Source organism: Phaenicophaeus curvirostris, chromosome 1, assembly GCF_032191515.1.
Source record: "Phaenicophaeus curvirostris isolate KB17595 chromosome 1, BPBGC_Pcur_1.0, whole genome shotgun sequence".
Lineage (NCBI taxonomy): Eukaryota > Metazoa > Chordata > Aves > Cuculiformes > Cuculidae > Phaenicophaeus > Phaenicophaeus curvirostris.
In genome coordinates, this window is record NC_091392.1 from 179,439,121 (window position 1) to 179,457,858 (window position 18,738).

The window sequence follows — 18,738 nt, forward strand, 5'->3', positions numbered from 1 at the left end:
CTTCTCTCTTTAACAAGTGTATCTACTGGCCTATCTTCGACTACGTACCCTGTTCTCTCGGCTTCTATCTGACCACCCTGACCTGGAACCCTTGATCTGGACCCTCTTCCAGCACACGCTGCAAAATGAGTATGAGCTGATGAGAGACAGGCACTTGGACCAGGTAGCATTAACAAAAAAAGTTTTAAAATACTCTCCTGAACAAAATGTCCTTCAGCCTCTGTAAACAGAACTTTTGTTTCTCAGTTGATCATTCAAAGGAGTTGATCATCTCAGGTTTCTTTAAGTAGTACTTTCTGTGAGATCTTCAAGTACCATTTACAGCTGTTTTCAAAATAATGAAGACACACCAAATTCTTTAATAATTTCCATAAGGAAATACTGATTTTCTTTGGGAAGACAATGTGTAGCTGATAAGTGTGTTGTTATTCTACCCAAGAACGGCAGCATATAAAATGAGCTTGAGAAGGTACTACCAGCTCCAGTTAAGTTGATTGTCTTACAGAAATAGAGGGACCAGCAGAGAACTTATATTTTGGAAGTTCTTATGAAACTGAGTTGCATGCTAGCTTACAGAGTACAATCAGTAATAGAAAGCTCTTAACTTGAAGACGCTGAATTAATTTTCTGTATTTCCAGTTGTCTTGTCTCATTTCTTTAATAGATCATGATGTGTTCCATGTATGGCATATGCAAAGTAAAGAACGTAGATCTTCGATTTAAAATAATAGTTTCGGCATACAAGGAGCTTCCCAACGCAAATCAAGAGGTATGGAAATTCTCTAAATAGTAGATACAACAGCTTTCATGAAATACATGTGCCTTCTTAGCTTGTATCTAACAGATTTTTTTTTGAATGGCTTTGAGTTTGTCAAATGTCAAATTGTCATCCTTTTCTTATTTTTACTGTCTATGATTTTCTCACCCTCTGTAGACTTTCAAGCGTGTTCTGATCAGGGAAGAGCAGTATGACTCCATTATAGTCTTCTACAACTTGGTGTTTATGCAGAAGCTGAAAACAAACATTTTGCAGTATGCCTCCAGCCGGGTAAGCTGCTAGCGTATTAATTATTTAATAGAATAGGAATTCATAGACAATAAAACCTTATGATTATTTTATTACTTTTATAGCCTCCCACTCTGTCACCTATCCCACACATTCCTCGCAGCCCTTACCAGTTCTCCAACTCCCCTCGGCGTGTCCCTGCTGGCAATAACATCTATATCTCACCCTTGAAGAGCCCATACAAATTCTCCGATGGGTTTCAGTCGCCTACAAAGATGACCCCAAGGTCTAGGTAGGTTATTGACAAGCATTTCTTTGACTAAATTAAAGGCATTTGGGGGACTTCAGTGGAAGCAAATTAGAAAATTGCACGGTCTACTTTGTCACTGGTCTGTGGTTATTGTATCTTTTCTGGTTAAAAGTTTGTGTATTTGGACTCTTTATCCATTTTTGAGCACTTTTGTGTTTCATTTGAGTCTGTGTGCCCAAGAAATTTGGGGTTTGGTTTTTTTTTTTGAGAATAATTACATTCAAGGGTAAGGGTTTCTGATCTAGTTGCTGAAATGTTGTTGGCTTTGGCTGCGGGTCATGCTCTTGAAAAACATAGATGAGCTTTGTACACTTGTTTAAAGAGAAAATACATTTTTGGAACAAAATGCTTTAGACTATTTAGTTGACCAAGCAGAATGCTTCATAGTCTCTAGTTCTTAGCGGCCAAGGATGACGGCATACATGCAGGTATCCAATGGGTGTTTCAAACTAGGATTGAGTGTGTCCCCTCATACCTGGCTCCCTGTGTGTGAAAGTTGAAGTATTACTATATATTTTAAGTTGAAGTCTTATGTAGTTTTGATTAGTGAACACCTACAGGTAGTGATGAAAGGGTGATTGCCTGGGTACCCAGCACTGACGTGTCCTCCTGCTGCTAAGGGGTGGACTCTGGGGGCTTCTGATTCTTTCAGGCCAGTTTCTTTTCCATCTGTGTGGTTTGGTTGATTTGGTGATTCAGCATTCACTGGCCTGATGGAAATGTGAACAGTCTCAGTGCAGTGAAATACAGTCTAGGTTTGCCCTCTTCACGCAGAGAGGGGAAGAGATTTTGTTCACAACTTAAGCTAAGCTCTGCAAATTAGTGGATATAATTAGTATTAAATATAGCTTAATCTTAAACACTTCTTTTCTTCATTTGGCAGAATTTTGGTGTCAATTGGTGAACCATTTGGGGTGAGTTTTAACATTTTTAATGTCTGTTCTTGAACGCATGTAACTTTTGAAGGAATGGGGTGACTTGCTGATACCTGTAAAACTGATCAGTGAGCATCTCCAGTTTAACTTAGTATTTGATATAATTTGTGAGCACAAAGATTATAGGAGTGCCCTTGTTAATTCCTTTAAAATATCCAGATGTCACTTCTAAAGTTTTCCATTTTATTTCAACTGCAGAGTTGATTTTTTTATTTTATCTTTTTTTAATGGTAAGTTTGAGTAGTTTCAGGATTTATTGGCAATATCTTCCCCTATTTTTTTGTATCTTCAGACTTCTGAAAAGTTTCAAAAGATAAACCAAATGGTGTGCAACAGTGATGGGCAACTGAAACGCAGTGCAGAAGTAAGTCCTGCTCCTAAGCCGCTGAAGAGGCTGCGCTTCGATATAGAAGGACAAGACGAAGCAGATGGAAGGTAACAGATTGTTCTCAGCTTTTCAGTAAATTTACATGTATTTTGGTTTCGTACATGTATTTGGGGCTTCCTATCCTAACTTCTGTCAATCTGTGAACTTCAGTAAATATGTTAAATGACACAGAGAGGTTATAATACTTCTCAGTTAGACACTTTGAGGTTAGAAACAAGGATTTACTCACTGCCTGTACATTCTGTGTCACAGTGTTATTGCTGAGCGCTAAAATGTGCTGTTGTCTTCAGTCAGGCTTTTGAAACATAAACCCCAAATTTTTTTAAGTGTATGAGAAATCAAGCAACTTAACGTGGAGGGAAAAGAGTTTGCATCTTTGTAAGAGAATAGCACTGAAATGAATTGGCCTTGATCTATAGCTAGAATCATAGAATAGTTTGGGTTGGAAGGGACCTTAAAGATCATCCAGTTCCAACCCCCCTGCCATGGGCAGGGACGCGTCCCACTAATCAGGCTGCCCAAGGCCCCATCCAACCTGGCCTTGAACACCTCTGGGGATGGGGCAGCCACAGCTTCCCTGGGCAACCTGTGCCAGGGCCTCACCACCCTCACCTTGCAGAATTTCCTCCTCATACCTAATCTAAATCTTCCCGCTTCCAATTTATAGCCATTCCCCCTTGTCCTATCACTACAAGCCTTTGTGAACAGTCCCTCCACAGCTTTCTTGTAGCTCCTTTAGGTGCTGGAAGGTCACTATAAGGTCTCTCTTGGAGCGTTCTCTTCTCCAGGCTGAACAGCCCGAACTCTCTCAGTCTGTCCTCATAGCAGAGGTACTTCAGCCCTCTGATCATCTTCATAAGCCACTGGACACATTCCAGTGGTTAGGTTTACAAGGATAAGAAGCTACGAGGGGTTGGGATTTTGTGGTGTTTTTTTTAACCTCTGCTTAATCAAATGCTTTCTATCTGCAGCAAACACCTACCCCAGGAGTCCAAGTTCCAACAGAAGCTTGCAGAAATGAGTGAGTATATCTTTTCATTAACTGCACAGCAGTGAATGCCTTGGATAAAGCAGTTCGTGCCCTCAGTTAAAAACAGTGCTGAATGTTGGTGTCCTTTTGGTAACTTGCTTAAGTTTTTTACTTGCTCCATTTAATTGTGAAAATGCAGATTTTAAAATGAAAATCCTCAAAAGCCTTTTTGAGGTTATTAAATGGCACAGCAGCACAGACGATGCTGTATTATACGTGAATGAGAAAATGATCATGACTAAATTTCTTGAAATGGAATTAAATGCATGCCAAGGCTTTTCCATTTGTTCCAGTGACAGACGCTTAGCTGAGAGCTTGCAGGTAGAAATCGGTAGTCATTGCAGCAGCGTTTAGTTGACCGGAGCACCTTTTTAGGCAATTACAATAGAGTGAAAGAAAATTCTATACACAGGAAAATCGTAGGTAATTTTGTGCGTTGCTTTGCTATCTTTCATACTAAAATGTCCCTGAGGCTGCTTTTTTCACATGTGAAACAAGTATTTAAATTTTTTCTCTTTCTTTTTTTTTTTTTTTTTTAGCATCTACTCGAACAAGAATGCAGAAGCAGAAGCTGAACCATGGAAATGATACCTCAGCCAGTGAAGAAAAGTGAGATTCTTCTCAGGACCAGGGGCTGCACTGCAGGCCCTCATAGCTTGTTTTTTGTTTTACTGCCTTCGTTGATTGAGTTGCTTTTTTTAGTTGCCTTTTATTCCAAACTGCCAGTTGAAAACATTTGGACTTTTTAAATTCTTAAATGTTTTTTATGATGCTTTGCCTTATGAGGTAGCATGTACACAACGTAAGCCACTGAATTTTATTTATATTTTTTTTTTTGAGGATTTTAAAAACAGACTTGGAAGGTGTCTTAGTTTGCTATTGCAGCATTACTGATTTAAGCCAATTCAGGTTTGAGTTTTTCTGTCTAAAGACAAAATATTAGCTAGAATTATTTGAAATGCACTAATTTTTGTTTTAGATTTCATTTTTAGATTTTTTTCATTACTTGCAGATTTTGAAAGTGAGGGGCCAGATACTGCAAAGATTTCTGTCTCTGCATATAATTAGCACATTAAATTCTCATTAACTCAAACTGCGCAGCAGGCAGAGATCTTGCAGAGTCAGGGCCTGACATCAGTACAGCGTGAATTCAAAGGGAACTTGTGATGTAGTCGTACTACTGAAACCAGTACTTACTGTTTTGTAGTTTTCCTTTCCCAGCTCTCGCCCCAGTGTCATTTCACAGGGCAGTTGTGCTGCCCATCAGTTGGAATTTCATGGAACATGAATCCCACAGGGAATCTTACCAGAAGCTGAAGCTTCTTACCGTTTGCAGAGTACTTGATGTGCACTTTCCTGCCTTGGAAAGATCTCAGTTATTATAAAGAACCTCAAACCTAAATCCTACCTGGTTCCTAGGATTTCAGAATTCTAATGATGTGGAATTTTCTTGATTGCTTTATACTTTCACCTAAGTGTTGCCAAGCCAGGTTGCTTGAGACGGGGCACCAAGCTGAAAGCTGAGCGTCTCCAGTTGGGTTCCCAGCAAGAGCAGCAGCTGGTGTCTAAAAGCACAGAGCGTTTCCCATCAGCAGCGTCTGCGCAAGGGCCAAACTGGATGAGCCCCTGTACAGAAGCATTAGCGAGCCTTACGTTTATCTTCTCAATTTTTGCAAAGTTTTATGGACAGAATATATGTTAACCTTGGGGTGCACTGTCAGCTCTGTTACAGCCGTGGAAATTCTTCCAGGACCCTTTGGCCAGACCCAGGGGCCGCGTTACAGAGTCCAGTTCCCAGGCAGATTTAGTATTTCTGTACTGTGACAACATGTCTTTTTGTCCAGACTGAGGGCTTTATGTCAAATATATGATAATATTTTATACAACTAATCAGTTTCTCTCTTTTCAAGATAAATAAAATAGCTTTTGAAAGATTTGTAGTTGGTAATTTACTTCCATTGGATGAGAAAGCAACTCCGTATGGTAATGATGTACATGTGTCCCTGCTTTTCATAATCGATTCTTTTGCTTTTGGAGCTGCTGAGAAGAGCTCAGGTTGCCAGAATCCCAGTGTGAGGCGGGTGTCGAGCTGCCTTTGCTTTGCTGGGAGTGCAGAGGTGCCTGTGACTCAACACTGCTGAACCTGCAGCGCTGCTCGTGCCGGTGCTCGCAGCAGAAGGAAGGGCACTGCCCTGCTCACCAGTCCCTGCCCCCTCTGAAAAAACATTTTCAGTCTTCTAGTTAAACAGATCCATCTGTAAATAAGCGTGTGTTGAAGCAAATGGTGCTTTATCAGGTGGGGAAATCTTGCTATGTTTGAGAGCACCTTTCTTACAGCCAGACCTTGTATTCTAACTGGGCTCAGAATACTGAAACTGGTCAGGGAAAAAAAGGAAGTTAGAATTCAGAGCAGCAGAGCTGGAGAAAAAGTGGGATGGGGGTGAATCGTGCCACTGATCAAACTCTTCTACTCACAGTGGGAAGGTGTGTTTGTGGAGAAAACACACATTCCTAAGCTGTACATACAAGATGAGGGTCTGCGATGTGTATCTAAGAGGCCTATGTCTCTCTGTGGACACCAAGGGGAATTTATTGGCTTGGCTGCGTAGCCTTCTCAAGACGGATGAGCTGACTCCCAGCTGCTTATTCGCGATTTTATACCTTAATCTCGTGTTGCTCTCTCCTGTTTCCAAGCTCTGTCTGTTCTTACCTGTCACAGTGTGCGTGAGCCGTGTGCTTTCAGGTACGGGAGCGGCTGTGGGATGATTACTTGTGTCAAATGTGAAAGGGCAGGAGAAGGTTGTGGCTGTGAGACACTGGTGCCAAGTGCAAGCTGAAAGCTTTTAAAATGTAACAAGCTGGTCAGGAAGGGCAGCAAAGCTGGTGAAGGGTCCAGAGCACAAGTTAGGAGGAGAGGCTGGTCTCTTCTCTCAAGTAACAACTGAGAGGATGAGAGGAAAGGGCTTCAAGTTGTGCCAGGGCAGGTTTAGGTTGGATGTTAGGAAGAGATTCTTCACCAAGAGTGGTGAAGCACCAGAACTTTAGAAGAGGTGTAGATGTAAAGCCTGAGGACATGGTTTAGTGGTGGACTTGGCAGTGGTAAGTTTACAGTTGAACTCAATGATCTTAAATGATTCTGTGATGAACATTTGCTTCAGAAACTATTCTTGCTGTTTTGAGGACAGTTTTATGAATCGTCAGAGTCTCTAGGGCATTGATTTCTTTAACAGGTGGAAATGTACCTCTGCAACTTCTCTAGCACTTTTTGGGTTTTTTTTTGGCAGACTCAGTTTTCATTCTGCTTACACCCACTGCATCGGGTGGTGGTGATTTCCAGAAGTCTTTAAAATAGCTCTCTGAAGTATTAACGTCTGTTTTATTTCTTTTTTTCCCTGCACTACAAACCCCACACTCAACTCAGTCCACAACTGTCAGATTTTCTTTCCCTTTTCAGTAAAGAAAGGAAAAAACCCCGCATGTACTTCTAAAATATGATGGCATTTTTATTAATGGTCTATTAAAACCAGGCAAGTTTATAAAAGAAACAAGAAATCAAAACATAGTTTCACGTGCAGGCTGTAAACTTCCTACATTGCTAAGCGGCAGCCACTGCGTCCTGTCTCTATGGGGTAATTAAATGCTTTGCTTTACAAGGAAAGCCTGTGGAAATTGTTCAGGTCACATAAACCCAGCAGCTTATGTAGTTATTAGGCATTGTAAGAAAACTAGAGAACCTTTAAATGACCCCATCCCTCTCACCTCTTTGAAAATCCCCTTGTTTCCAAATGTTATCTACCTCGTTTCCCCTTTCTGCAAAGCAGAACATCCCTCGATTTAAACCCCAGATACAGTTCATGCATGACCTTGCTGATACTTCGTAGCAAAGACCTTTTTGCTTACAGCCTTAATGAAGCGTTTAACCTGCAAGATCCACAAACCTAATTGTTGCAGACCCATTTCACAGGGTAAAACACATCCCTAATTTCTTCAAAGGTCCCACGATTGGGTTTCAAGCACATATTTATACACACACATCAACATTTAACCACCTAAGCCAGTATGGTTTTTTAAACATTGACATTTAAGTGCTAAGGAAAGTGCATGCAAATGAAAATTTAAAAAATTAAATAAATTAATCTCTCTGAATGCATTGCTAAAGCATCCAGGCCTGACGCTACAGACTGCACGAGTAAAAGCCAACACCGCCACACTGGATCTTTAGCATCACCCTCATTCAGTCCAGAGATGCTTTTTCTCACAACTACAGACTTCGTCCATTGCTCTGAAGTTGCAGCTGGGCTTCAAGTTAGGTGGGAAGCTATGAGCAGGAAGGAAATATTTGAAAAAAATGGCACTATTTGTTCTATGAAGCCCCAAATGCCTTGCTAAGAAAGCTTGCCATGTGGACTGCAGTAGCTGTTGAACTGCTGGGTTATGAGCGTGAGCTAGCACTGGGGAGTGATTTCAGGCTCCAGTGCTGTTCCCTCCATGGACTGGTGTCTCCAGGGTGCCAGGCTATTCGTTGAGCAGCAAATCGTTTCGATCAGATGTCAAGTTAAAAACAATCACTTCACATTTAGAGTTTTGGTTTAGTTCTTTAAGTTAAAGAACAGAAACATTTGGAGAGACCTTTTACAGTACCTTTCCTGGGAAGGCTGCAGAGACCAAAAGGCCAAGTGGCCCTGGTGCCCAGCTGTTCCCTTGCCCTACCCTGCTGCTGCTTTACTGTCTGCGCTACCCTCGGTGCCTGATCCAAGTGCTTTTCAAACTCAAAACTGGTCTTTTTCCCCAGGGAAGCTGGGGGTTTGATGATACTGCATTAACATTGGAAAGGTTTTGACCAGTTCTGTTTGAATAGCAAATACTGACACAGCTGCTAAGGCTGGACTTACGGTGCTGGAGGAAGGAGTTCTCATTACTGAGTGGGTGGCAGAACACGTGTGTTAGCAGTTATGACCTGATGTATTTCTAGTGAGAGTCTGAGGCAAATGCCTTCAGCCCAAGTAATTTTTTACAACAGCATTTTCCTAACTCATTTGCTTACCGCTGTCTTCCTAAGTAAATGCTGCTGTCTGCATCCCACACCCTTCCACTTAGACACGCAGGGACTGATGTGAAGACAGGCACTACTCCCTACTTCTCATCTTCTCTGGGGATGTGCTTCTCCTTTTCCCCCTCCTCTTCAAGGAACAGGCTTGTTTGAGAAATGATCCTCCAATATAATAAAGAACAGTTATTTGTACTTTAGAAATGAGGAAATGTGGCTGTGATCATTTATGGGAATTAGTTTCCTAGAACTCGCATCTAAGGATTGGGAAAAGTCATTGAAGGCTTCTGTGGCTCATCAAGGATCCAAAGGGAAGTCACCTGATGGATTATATTGGTGTACTGGGCCTGGTCCTCCAGCTCCTCCCCTCCTCCATTTGTAGAACACTAACCAAGGGCACTTAGAGCCACTCCCCACAGTCAAAGCTTTAAGAGAAACAATTTCTCAGGGTTAATTCAGTTGCTTATTAGAAAACCCAAGTTAATGCTTCATGAGCTCAATATCTTCTGTAATGGGGCAAACCTCCCCCTCTGCAACACTGAGTGGGGTTTCATCTTACCTCATTTCAGATAGAAAATAAGCATCTACTCCAGCTTAGCCATCCATGCCCCTCCATGGTCAGTGATGAGAGAGAGAGATGTGTCCAGAGGGCAACTCCTCTCACCTAAAACAGGCAGGTAAGGTGAGCAGCACGTTCACCTTGCAGCACTGACCTAAGGAGAACCTGCAACAATGGATTTGGGCAAGGTAGCCTTATTGCTACGTGGAAAAGACTTTCACTCATGATTTAATCAGGTCCATTTTATCACTTCAAAACTATCTCCTTTCTCCCTTTTTCCTAAGATGCTTTATGTGGGGAGAGATAGCAAGACAGGAATAAACAAACAAACCTCAAGTGGAACTTCCCTTCCCTTAAGTTTTGTTTGAGTTTCTTTTTCTTGGTGACAAGCAACCAGACGGTTTTCTGAGCACCAAAACACACAGCACAGTAATTCGTGTCCAGACAAATACTGTGAATGCTTCCTGACCCTTTGGTGTGCCAGGGAATGTGGTTGGTGTCATGGAAAGGAAGGTTTTCTTTTCATTCTGTCTAGAACAAAAGCCCTCAGTGCCACAACCTCAAAACTGTGATATCCAGCTGAAGCTCTTTGTGGCTTATTTATCTACACTCCAAATAAACACCAACAGAGACACATCCTCCTACTGATTGGAAAGCTTCTCATCCTAAAGAATTTATATTAGTTTATCGTGTGTTCAGAAAAACAAGTTTGTACCTTTACTGGATGATAAACCAGGCACAAAGTGGTCCACTACAGCATGTTAATGCAGTTTGGTGGTAAAAGTATACTGTGAAAGTTTTAGCAGCAAGCAGGTCACTGTCCCATAAAATCCAAACGCAGGTTGTTTAAAAGCAAACAAACAAACAGAAAAATAAAAAGAAAACATTCAAACCAGACAGACAAGACAATGACAACGTAGTTTGCCTGATTTTAAGGGTCAAGGAAACTAAAGGGTAGTTACTGCATTGGATTTTTGTTGTTAGGTTCTGCCTGTTGGCAAGGAACTCTCACCATACGTCTACGCTGTAGCGATCTTCACCAAACCTGAACGTTAGTGGACTTCACACATTTCCTAAGCTGATGGACACCGAGCCTTTCTTTCCAAACCTTTGCACATTCTGACCACAGATAAGTTCTCCAAAGAAGTATTTCCAGGAGAGAAGAGGATGTGCTGTTCAGCTTGGGAGGAGTAAGACCTCAGTTTCGGAACGCTCCCACTCTGCTTGCTTTGCTAATGAAGTTTTTCAGGAGGTCATGGTCCATTTCTGCAAAGCCTTGAGTTTGGGTAACAACAGTTAAATGGTTTATGCAGAATCTGAAGCAAAATTCTTCCAAGTCCTACAAACAGATTGAGGTAATTTGCAATATGAATGACTAATAGCAAAACTATTATTTTGCCATTTCAAATCTGTCATTTAATTAGCAGAGAATATACCAGGTTGTTCATATTACCAATCCCTTTTCCCATCAGCTTGATTACATCACAAGTACTGGATGAAATTAGTTCACAAACTATTCAATAAACCCCCTCCAAGAAAACAGGAGTAGCCACTTAAACTGACTCCACAATTCCATCACATTTACTAAGCTCATTAGAAAATAAGTTTATTAATAAAGTGAAACCATCAACTTTCCCCACATACAACTGCTAAAGTATCAGTAACTCCTTCCTTTTTCTCCCTGCACTGAATTCAGTAGCAGTCTTGTAAAAAACAGCCGATACCCTCGTCTTGCTGAAAAAAAAGCAAAATACGGTATAACATCAGATGTTAGGATACATGTGTCTTCCATGGCTAACCTAGGAACTGTGCGTCCCTACCTAGGAACTGAGATTCCTAGATAGCAAAAACTGTTTGTCTTATCCTGGTCTTGCTGTAACAGGATAGTCAGATGTTTAGCACAGGACAGGTACAAGCCTTTAAGCCATACAAGCACAATTTCACACTGCAAATTTTACCCACTTAGACTCCAAGCAACAGAGGCAATTCTCCTCTCCTCTCCTTTAGCTGTTTCCCATGCAACAACTTGCTCTTGAAGGGCAATGAATTACATCTGCCACAAGCAAGGGTGGATCCAGCAGCAAAGCAAGTCAAAATCAGCAGTTATGATCCATGATCTATAAACTCTTCAAGCGCTACAGCAAAAAGAGGTCTCTTAATCCATGCCAGTTTTAGGCTATGTTAAGTTCTCAATCATCGCAGCCAGGGCTTATTAGTAGGAAGAAATCTAGCAGAATAGTTCATTTCCCTTTGAAACCTTTTCCTTAGATTGAATGTTTCAAGCCTGTTGCCCCCATCAAGATGCATCTAAAGATTTAACAGAGGCCAAGCAGCACAAAATAATTCTTTAAAAAGAAATAAGACAGCAACAATGCACGGAAGTAATTTGTATCTCTCATCCAAAAGTGCTGGGAAAGCAAGAAAACAGAATAAAAGAAGAAATAAAAAAAATTTAGAAGATCAAAGGCACTGTCAGCCTGAGCAGGCCTCTGAAATGCTACTGCTAGAACCTGGGTTGCTTTACAACCTGTATGCAAAATTATACATTAAATAAAATTAACAGCAGTTGCCTTTGCTGGTATTGATCCATAAAGACCATAGATACCACAGAATCCTTGTCATTAGTTTTGCAGTTTCAAGAAACACTGGCTTTTAGTTCTGTTACATGGCAGATGATTAATCTAAAATTTTTAGAGTGTATATTAGAAATACGCCCTTCAAATAATTTGTAGCAGCAACTCTTATTTTCTGAGCATAGGACAAAATCTTAAGCGTTTTTAATACTAAGAAACAGATGCACACTGTAGCCAAGTCAGCCTTTGGTTAATTTGATATGCTAATAGTAGATGACACAGCACTATAATCTTTCTCTTGCAAGTGTTCACATTTAATGACAAAATATTGGAGTAATTCTATCTTTTCAAACTTCCAAAATACTGGCCTCTTGGATAATCTTTCTTTGGACAGTTTTCTACTGAAATGCTGCTACACTGCACAGGGTTCTTAAGCCAATTTTTACTGTATTAATAGTATTTACTATATTATGCGGAACGATCCTGGCTCACTTCATGCTTTGCTAGACACTACCCCACATCTTTGATAAAGAAATCTTTGCTAAGCTTCTTTGAAACAGAAGAGAACGTATCCCTTTCTGAGGTGCACATGTAGGGAGGAGGGCAACAACGCACTCCTGGGTTTGGCACATGCTGCACCTTGGACAGGTGAACCAATTCATCATCTGATGATTGCATTAAAAAACTACACGTTTTGAAAGAACATCAGGTACATGGAAGAAAACACTGACCCATAGAAGGAAGTGGACAATAACATGCATTGAGTCATCTAGCCAATCCTTTTTACTGTGTTTCAGCTGTTATAAAAACTCTAGCACTTTGTCTAGACTAGTTTTACTACTTCACATACACATAAATGTATCTTTAACCCCTTAACCACTCTTGAACTACTTCGCTTGACACACTAAAGGTACTTCTGCTTTGGAGACATTCAAAACTGTTGAACTTATTAAAAAAGCTCATAAAAGGAGAAGCTTTTAATGAAAACTTCTGCTGTTAGGAGAATCAAACCACTGGATCCTCCGTTCCTTCCAGTCTTCCCTGATGTGCTGGTCTTCTGCCACCATGACACTCTGAAAGTACAACTCTTCAGTGCTTCAGCTGTTCATGCCTTCCGTTACTGATACCTTGGTTACAACTGCCACGTAACTGGCAGCTGATCATCTCATTATCTGTTCATCTGATGTTATCTGTTCTTTTGATTCACAAAACTTGCTGACTTTCAGCTTCCTCTTTCCAACTGCTACACAAATTCATTTCGCCTAGCAAGTTGCTGCCACACGGCACAGACTACTGCAACTACACCTCCCAGAGGAGGACAGGCTGAGAGAGTTGGGGTTGTTCAGCCTGGAGAAGAGAAGGCTCCAAGGAGATCTTATAGTGACCTTCCAGTACCTGAAAGGGGCTACAAGAAAGCTGGGGAGGGACGGTTCACAAAGGCTTGTAATGATAGGATGAGGGGGAATGGCTTTAAATTGGAAGCAGGAAGATTTAGATTAGACATAATGAGGAATTTCTTCACTGTGAGAGTGGTGAGGCCCTGGCACAGGTTGCTCAGAGAAGTCGTGGCTGCCCCATCCCTGGAGGTGTTCAAGGCCAGGTTGGATGGGACCTTGGGCAGCCTGATCTAGTGGGATGTGCCTGCTCATGGCACAGGGTTTGGAACTAGATGATCTTTAAGGTCCCTTCTAACCTAAAGCATTCTGTGATTTATAACTCAGGTTTTCTTTCAGTTCCTTCTTTCTACTTGCTTCCTGTACCTGGAGCTCTTTATCAATCCATCGTATTGGACTTCTAGCCTCTCCTCCTTTAAAACTTCATCTTACATTTGACAGCCAGGCAAAAGGAAAAACCCAAGTACTGTTAAAAAATAACATTGTTAGCAGCTACATATGTTGGCTCTTTTAGTAAGTAATCTGTTTGGCTGCATTAATTTCAGTCCTATAAAGCAGAAGAAATCTTGAACAGAAAGAATGCATCTTCTCAACTAAGATGCTCAGTTATAACAAGGGCTACTAAGTAAAAAAAGACAAATGCTGACTTCTTGAATACTAAAACCCACCATATCACCGTTTCCATAAAGAGCATAGCATGAAGAAGTTGATAAAAAAAACAAACTTTGAAAGTATTTGTCCGTTTACAAATAAGAACTCTTGCAGTACTGCTGATAACAGGCTGAGTGTTTCACTAGCAGAGCCAAGGGCAGACCAGATGACAGGATATGGGGAGAGGAATAACAGTAGGTAATTTGTTGCATGTCAGCAGGATTCGTTGTAAACAACATGGCAAAACTGCATTTTTTTTAATGCAAATGCAGTTGAAAATCGGGAGGGACTTTACAGGTAGATTCTCCCACTGCCTGTAAAAGGCGGTTCCAGAATGACTGTACCTGACACTGGCAGACAAAATGATCAGGAGGAGAACTCAGGAAGTCAAGGGGCAGTGCAAAATCCAAAGGTGAAGTAAACAGCAGAGAAAAATTTGCATGCCGTGCCACATGACAAGGCAGGAAGCAGATTAAGAATCTCAACTCACAGGTGCAAGCCAAAAGGCCAGGAAGAAACCACTAGATGCTGCATTTTTTTTTTTTATAACTTGTAAAAAGAAGGGAAACAAAAATCTGGGAAGCCAGAAAGGGAAATTGCATTGATTGTGCCTCATCGGTTAAACGCAGTTATGTTTTAAACAGGTTCATTTCTCAGAAAACAACTGATTGACTGAAGAGAAGTTCTGCTTACCTGAGCTTCATATTTGACAGCAGCAGAAAGAAGAGCGATGGCATTCTCTTCACAAATGCCTTGTTTGATCGTTTGCTGGCAAAGCTTTTTCAATCTGTTTTCTCTATACAACGTTGCCAAATCTAGCAGTCCTGTCAAAATTCATACATCTTTAGCTCACCTGGTATGAAACATACATATTTCTTTTCAAATTAATCATTTGCTGAATTAATCAAAGACTTGTTCTATTCCCCTACCACCCCCAATGATGCGTGCATTTTACTACTCTGCAAGTGTTCTGTCATCTTGTTCACTTTATTGTATCTCATTCGAGGCATCGATTAGTAACTTACAACATTTTAAATTCATGTGGCAAACAGCTCTGTTTTCATTCACAATCAAATTGCCACAGCTACTCAAACAGAAAAGTTTTAAGAGTTCTTAATATAAGAAAGAATGAGTTCTTTTTGGACATTTCCATCTTTTATTTCACTGCATCCCCTTCACTCATTCTTCTTGGGCTTGTTTCCTGCTACTGCATCTTTTCTTCCAGACACCTGTCACAGACACTTAACACACTCAAGATTTTCAGTACTAATAAAACTAAAATTAACAAGCCCTGCTTTTGTCACCCTGTTACAACACACAAATCCAGCTTTCAGAAACAGCAGCCTAGAGTTATTCCGATTAACAGCAGATACCTATTGCATCTTCCGGAGGAAGCCTAATGCTGTCTGTGTACAGGTATTCCAGGAAAGCTCGGTAAACAGGATAAGAAAACTCAGTCATTTCTATAATTTCATCATCATTATTCAGTATGGAACGAAAATGTTCGCACCTATAAAACACAAAGAAAGATTGTATATTGTAAAGAGTTACGCTTGATAGATGAGCTGCAGCAAGAAGACTGTTAAAAAAAAAATCTGTCATCAGACTAAACACACAACCATGGACTCTCACTATTTGATTTTTTTGGCCTTACAGGTAATTCAAAATTTTCCTTTATTTCTGTTATTACTATTTTATATCTGGCTCTTCTTCTGCTTACAGTACCCTCAAGGATTGTCCATGTGGTTTTGACATCATTTTCTGAAATACTTAATATATTCACCATGAATTTTACTTCCTGGGCTAACAGATAAAGTTTACAATTAAGCCATACAATTCTCACATTTTTCAACCTGCTTTCTCCAACACAATCCAGTGAGGTGGGAAATTATTTTAGGTAACATTTATTCTAGTGTCAGGGTCCATACACAATTTAGTGTTAGATTTAGTCATTATACTCAAGAATTAAAATATTTTCAAGTGATGGCACTCTCACCCAAGTCTTTATCACCTTTTATTATAGAAGTGTGAATATGTTTGCGATAGATAGGATTCAAACAAGGAAAAAGCACTGCCTTTGAAAGCTGTACTCTGCAACTTAAGAGCTCACAGTAACTTACAACTCACTGCAACTCACTTTTTCTTATTATTTTATAGAAACTCCAAGTCAAGTCAAATTCATAAAGAATTAAAAAGACATTGCTGTCTTAAAAATAAATAAGTAAATAAAAAAAAAAAATCAGTTGGTGCTTATCCTTCAGTTTGCGAAATACCTTGGAGTGACTCACATTCCAAGTGCCTCTCTCCCTCAGTAGAGGCCGACCAGATGCCTAATTTGGGCTGGCTAAAAGCAGAGCAGACAAATCCCCTCCACAGATTCCCACATTTCTCTAGGCAGTATGTTGTTTGGTCAGCCTCTCAGCGAGCAGGGTGTTGCTCTGCCATTTCACCACAATCATAAGCTAATAACCACCACCAATATGACCTACTTCAACAGCAGGTACAGAACAAGACGGAAAAAAGTCTTCATAAGTCATAATGAAATGACTGGATACTGAAAAGGAACTTCTACCAGCACTGTACTCATGACAACACTCTGGAACAGGCTGAATTCTGCAAAATTCCACATTAACTACATTATCCTCTGATCCAGTTGCACTGTGAGACTATAAGGCTTAAAGAAAACATCAATTCTAAAGACTGTGCCTGATGCTTTATTATTCCAGCATATTATTTTGAAAATGCCGTTCATTTAAATCCATTTTTGAATTAGACAGATTTCCTTCCCAGAACACCATATAATCTGAGAAAAGTAGAGCAAGAAAAAAAGAAACAAGGAAAAGTCACATATAGTCTGATTACCAGGAAGAAAAAATCAGAAACATTTTGGGGGTACAAAATATTTGAAGTTGTATCTTACAAAGGACACATGGCATTCCAAGTGAAGAGAGTGGACTATAGGCATGAGTACAATATCCAAGTAATGAAACCAGTAAAGGGAAGAAAATAGTAATACAAGTAATAGGAGTAGTAACAGGAGAGCAGAAAAGACAAAAAAAAAAAAAAGAAAAAAAAAGCAGTCAATATATATGAAATCACTAATTCGACTCAGGAGCAAAAGCAGGAAAACAGTGGTACTGATAAGCAGGATGAGCTAGCCAAGCATTTTGTGAAATAAAACAGCAAAGAGAAAAACTATCGTAACAATGAGAAGGATAGAGCAGAAGCAGTTTGCAAGACAGAACAGATCTAAAGCACTGTCTCTAGAATATCCTAGTAGAAACAGCATCAGCAATAACAAACTCATCTCTGCATGTTAATAACAATGTGATTACTCTGTAGAGATGCGCATGTCAAATCTCACTGTAAAGTGGTGTTAAACTGGAAAACAATGTATAACATAGAAAGAAACCAGCTTAAAAATCAAATCCACTGATAAGAAGGTTTAAAACAAGCAGGATAAGAAATGTGGGGGGAAAAAAAGGAAAAGAAAGAAACCGTAGTGCATCTACAGAAGTTGCTGAAACAACCGATGTGTCCTGTGGAAGGAAAGAAAGGCAGGCAAAACCAAACACAAAACCCTCAAATCTTCTCAGTGAAGGAAGCCAAGTACATAAAGCAGGAAAAATTGATTCAAACTACTGGGAAGGCAGCAGAAAGAAGTGAGTTTTTTCCTCAGCAGGAAAAGGTTATAATAAATTAGGGTCAAGGCCATTTAGGCAGCATGAACAAGGACACAGGTCAGAGAGGACAACGATGAAAAGGCTGGTACTTAGAAGCATGTCTGGTAATTCCCAGCAATGAGGAAAAGAGTAACAATGAAGAAAGGCAGGTGAATCCTAAGGTTGAGGGAAAAGGGAGTTTGTAAGCACACATTAAGAATTACAAGCAGTAATTAACTGGACTGGACACTGGTTTTTATATTAAACCATACAATTTGTGTCCTACCGAATTTTGAGAAGAACTTTATGAACATGAATGTATTTTCCATCCACTAGAAACTTCAGGTCTGCAGTTTCAGGGTTGTCAAATTCCTTCTTTAGTGACTGGGCTACTGTTAGATGGTCATCAGGCTCTAGAATAAAAATGGGAATTAACAGTAATACAAGTAACTCATAACATCCTGAGTATCTGTCAGCAATTAACACTCTTAATTAATATGACATCTCCTGAAAGCTAGTAAAAAAACCCCAATAGGCTATGTGTTCAGTATGAACCCGTGCACAATAGTAAATAAAGGGCAACTTTCTTCAGTCCTTACTAGATTCCTACTCCAAATTAATAAAAAAAAAAAAAGGCAAGCCTTGCTCCTCTAACTCATTTATGTAAGGCCAGAAAAAACAACATTAATACAGTATCAGAAGTTTAACGTTGTATCTGATAGCAAATGCTGTCAGTCATTCCTGGGTAAATTATTCTAAATGAAAAGTGTTAGTTATTACAAGACTCCCAAAAGGTCAATAAAAATCACAATAAGATTTTCTACAGCACTCCTTTGAGAAGGCATCACCTTACAGCAGATATAAACATTACATTATCAAAACATTGGTTGCACTGAAACTGCCCAGTACACCATCCCTAAAGGTAAATACCAACAGTTACAAATCTATCAGAAAGTGCTTTCTCTAGTTTTAGAAGCACTCTGTGTGAACATCTGCATATTCCTTTTGGTGCCATGTGTGTGCACTGTGCATGTGGCAATTGCATTATAAAGTTAAGACAGCCTTGATAAGTCATCCATTGCCTGCATACAAATTTTTACCTCCTGAACTCTTTGCAAATCTCCATATTTGGTAGCCTGAAAGAACTATACTCTTTAATACTACTAAAAAATGAAAACCCCCA

At 40.0% G+C, this 18,738-nt stretch overlaps 2 protein-coding genes across 5 annotated transcripts in view; one reads left to right on the forward strand and one right to left on the reverse strand.

Moving 5' to 3' along the window:
- Positions 1–5,603, forward strand: part of RB1 (RB transcriptional corepressor 1) — a 78,575-nt gene extending 72,972 nt beyond the window's left edge. The window contains exons 20-27 of the mRNA XM_069881393.1: positions 18–163; positions 665–769; positions 935–1,048; positions 1,132–1,298; positions 2,200–2,230; positions 2,544–2,686; positions 3,611–3,660; positions 4,209–5,603. Coding sequence (XP_069737494.1) covers positions 18–163; positions 665–769; positions 935–1,048; positions 1,132–1,298; positions 2,200–2,230; positions 2,544–2,686; positions 3,611–3,660; positions 4,209–4,282 — 830 coding nt within the window. The 3' untranslated portion in view covers positions 4,283–5,603. The remainder of the gene's footprint in view (positions 1–17; positions 164–664; positions 770–934; positions 1,049–1,131; positions 1,299–2,199; positions 2,231–2,543; positions 2,687–3,610; positions 3,661–4,208) is intronic.
- A 3,209-nt stretch (positions 5,604–8,812) lies between these two features.
- LOC138733888 (RCC1 and BTB domain-containing protein 2) overlaps positions 8,813–18,738 on the reverse strand; it is a 32,653-nt gene continuing 22,727 nt past the window's right edge. For 3 of the 4 annotated variants that reach the window (XM_069881426.1, XM_069881411.1, XM_069881404.1), the window contains 4 exons: positions 17,842–17,968; positions 15,267–15,403; positions 14,587–14,717; positions 8,813–10,614 (listed from right to left, as the gene is read on the reverse strand). In XM_069881426.1, the coding sequence (XP_069737527.1) occupies positions 10,474–10,614; positions 14,587–14,717; positions 15,267–15,403; positions 17,842–17,968 (536 nt within the window). In that variant the 3' untranslated portion in view covers positions 8,813–10,473. The remainder of the gene's footprint in view (positions 10,615–14,586; positions 14,718–15,266; positions 15,404–17,841; positions 17,969–18,738) is intronic. The other variant, XM_069881419.1, reaches the window with a different exon arrangement.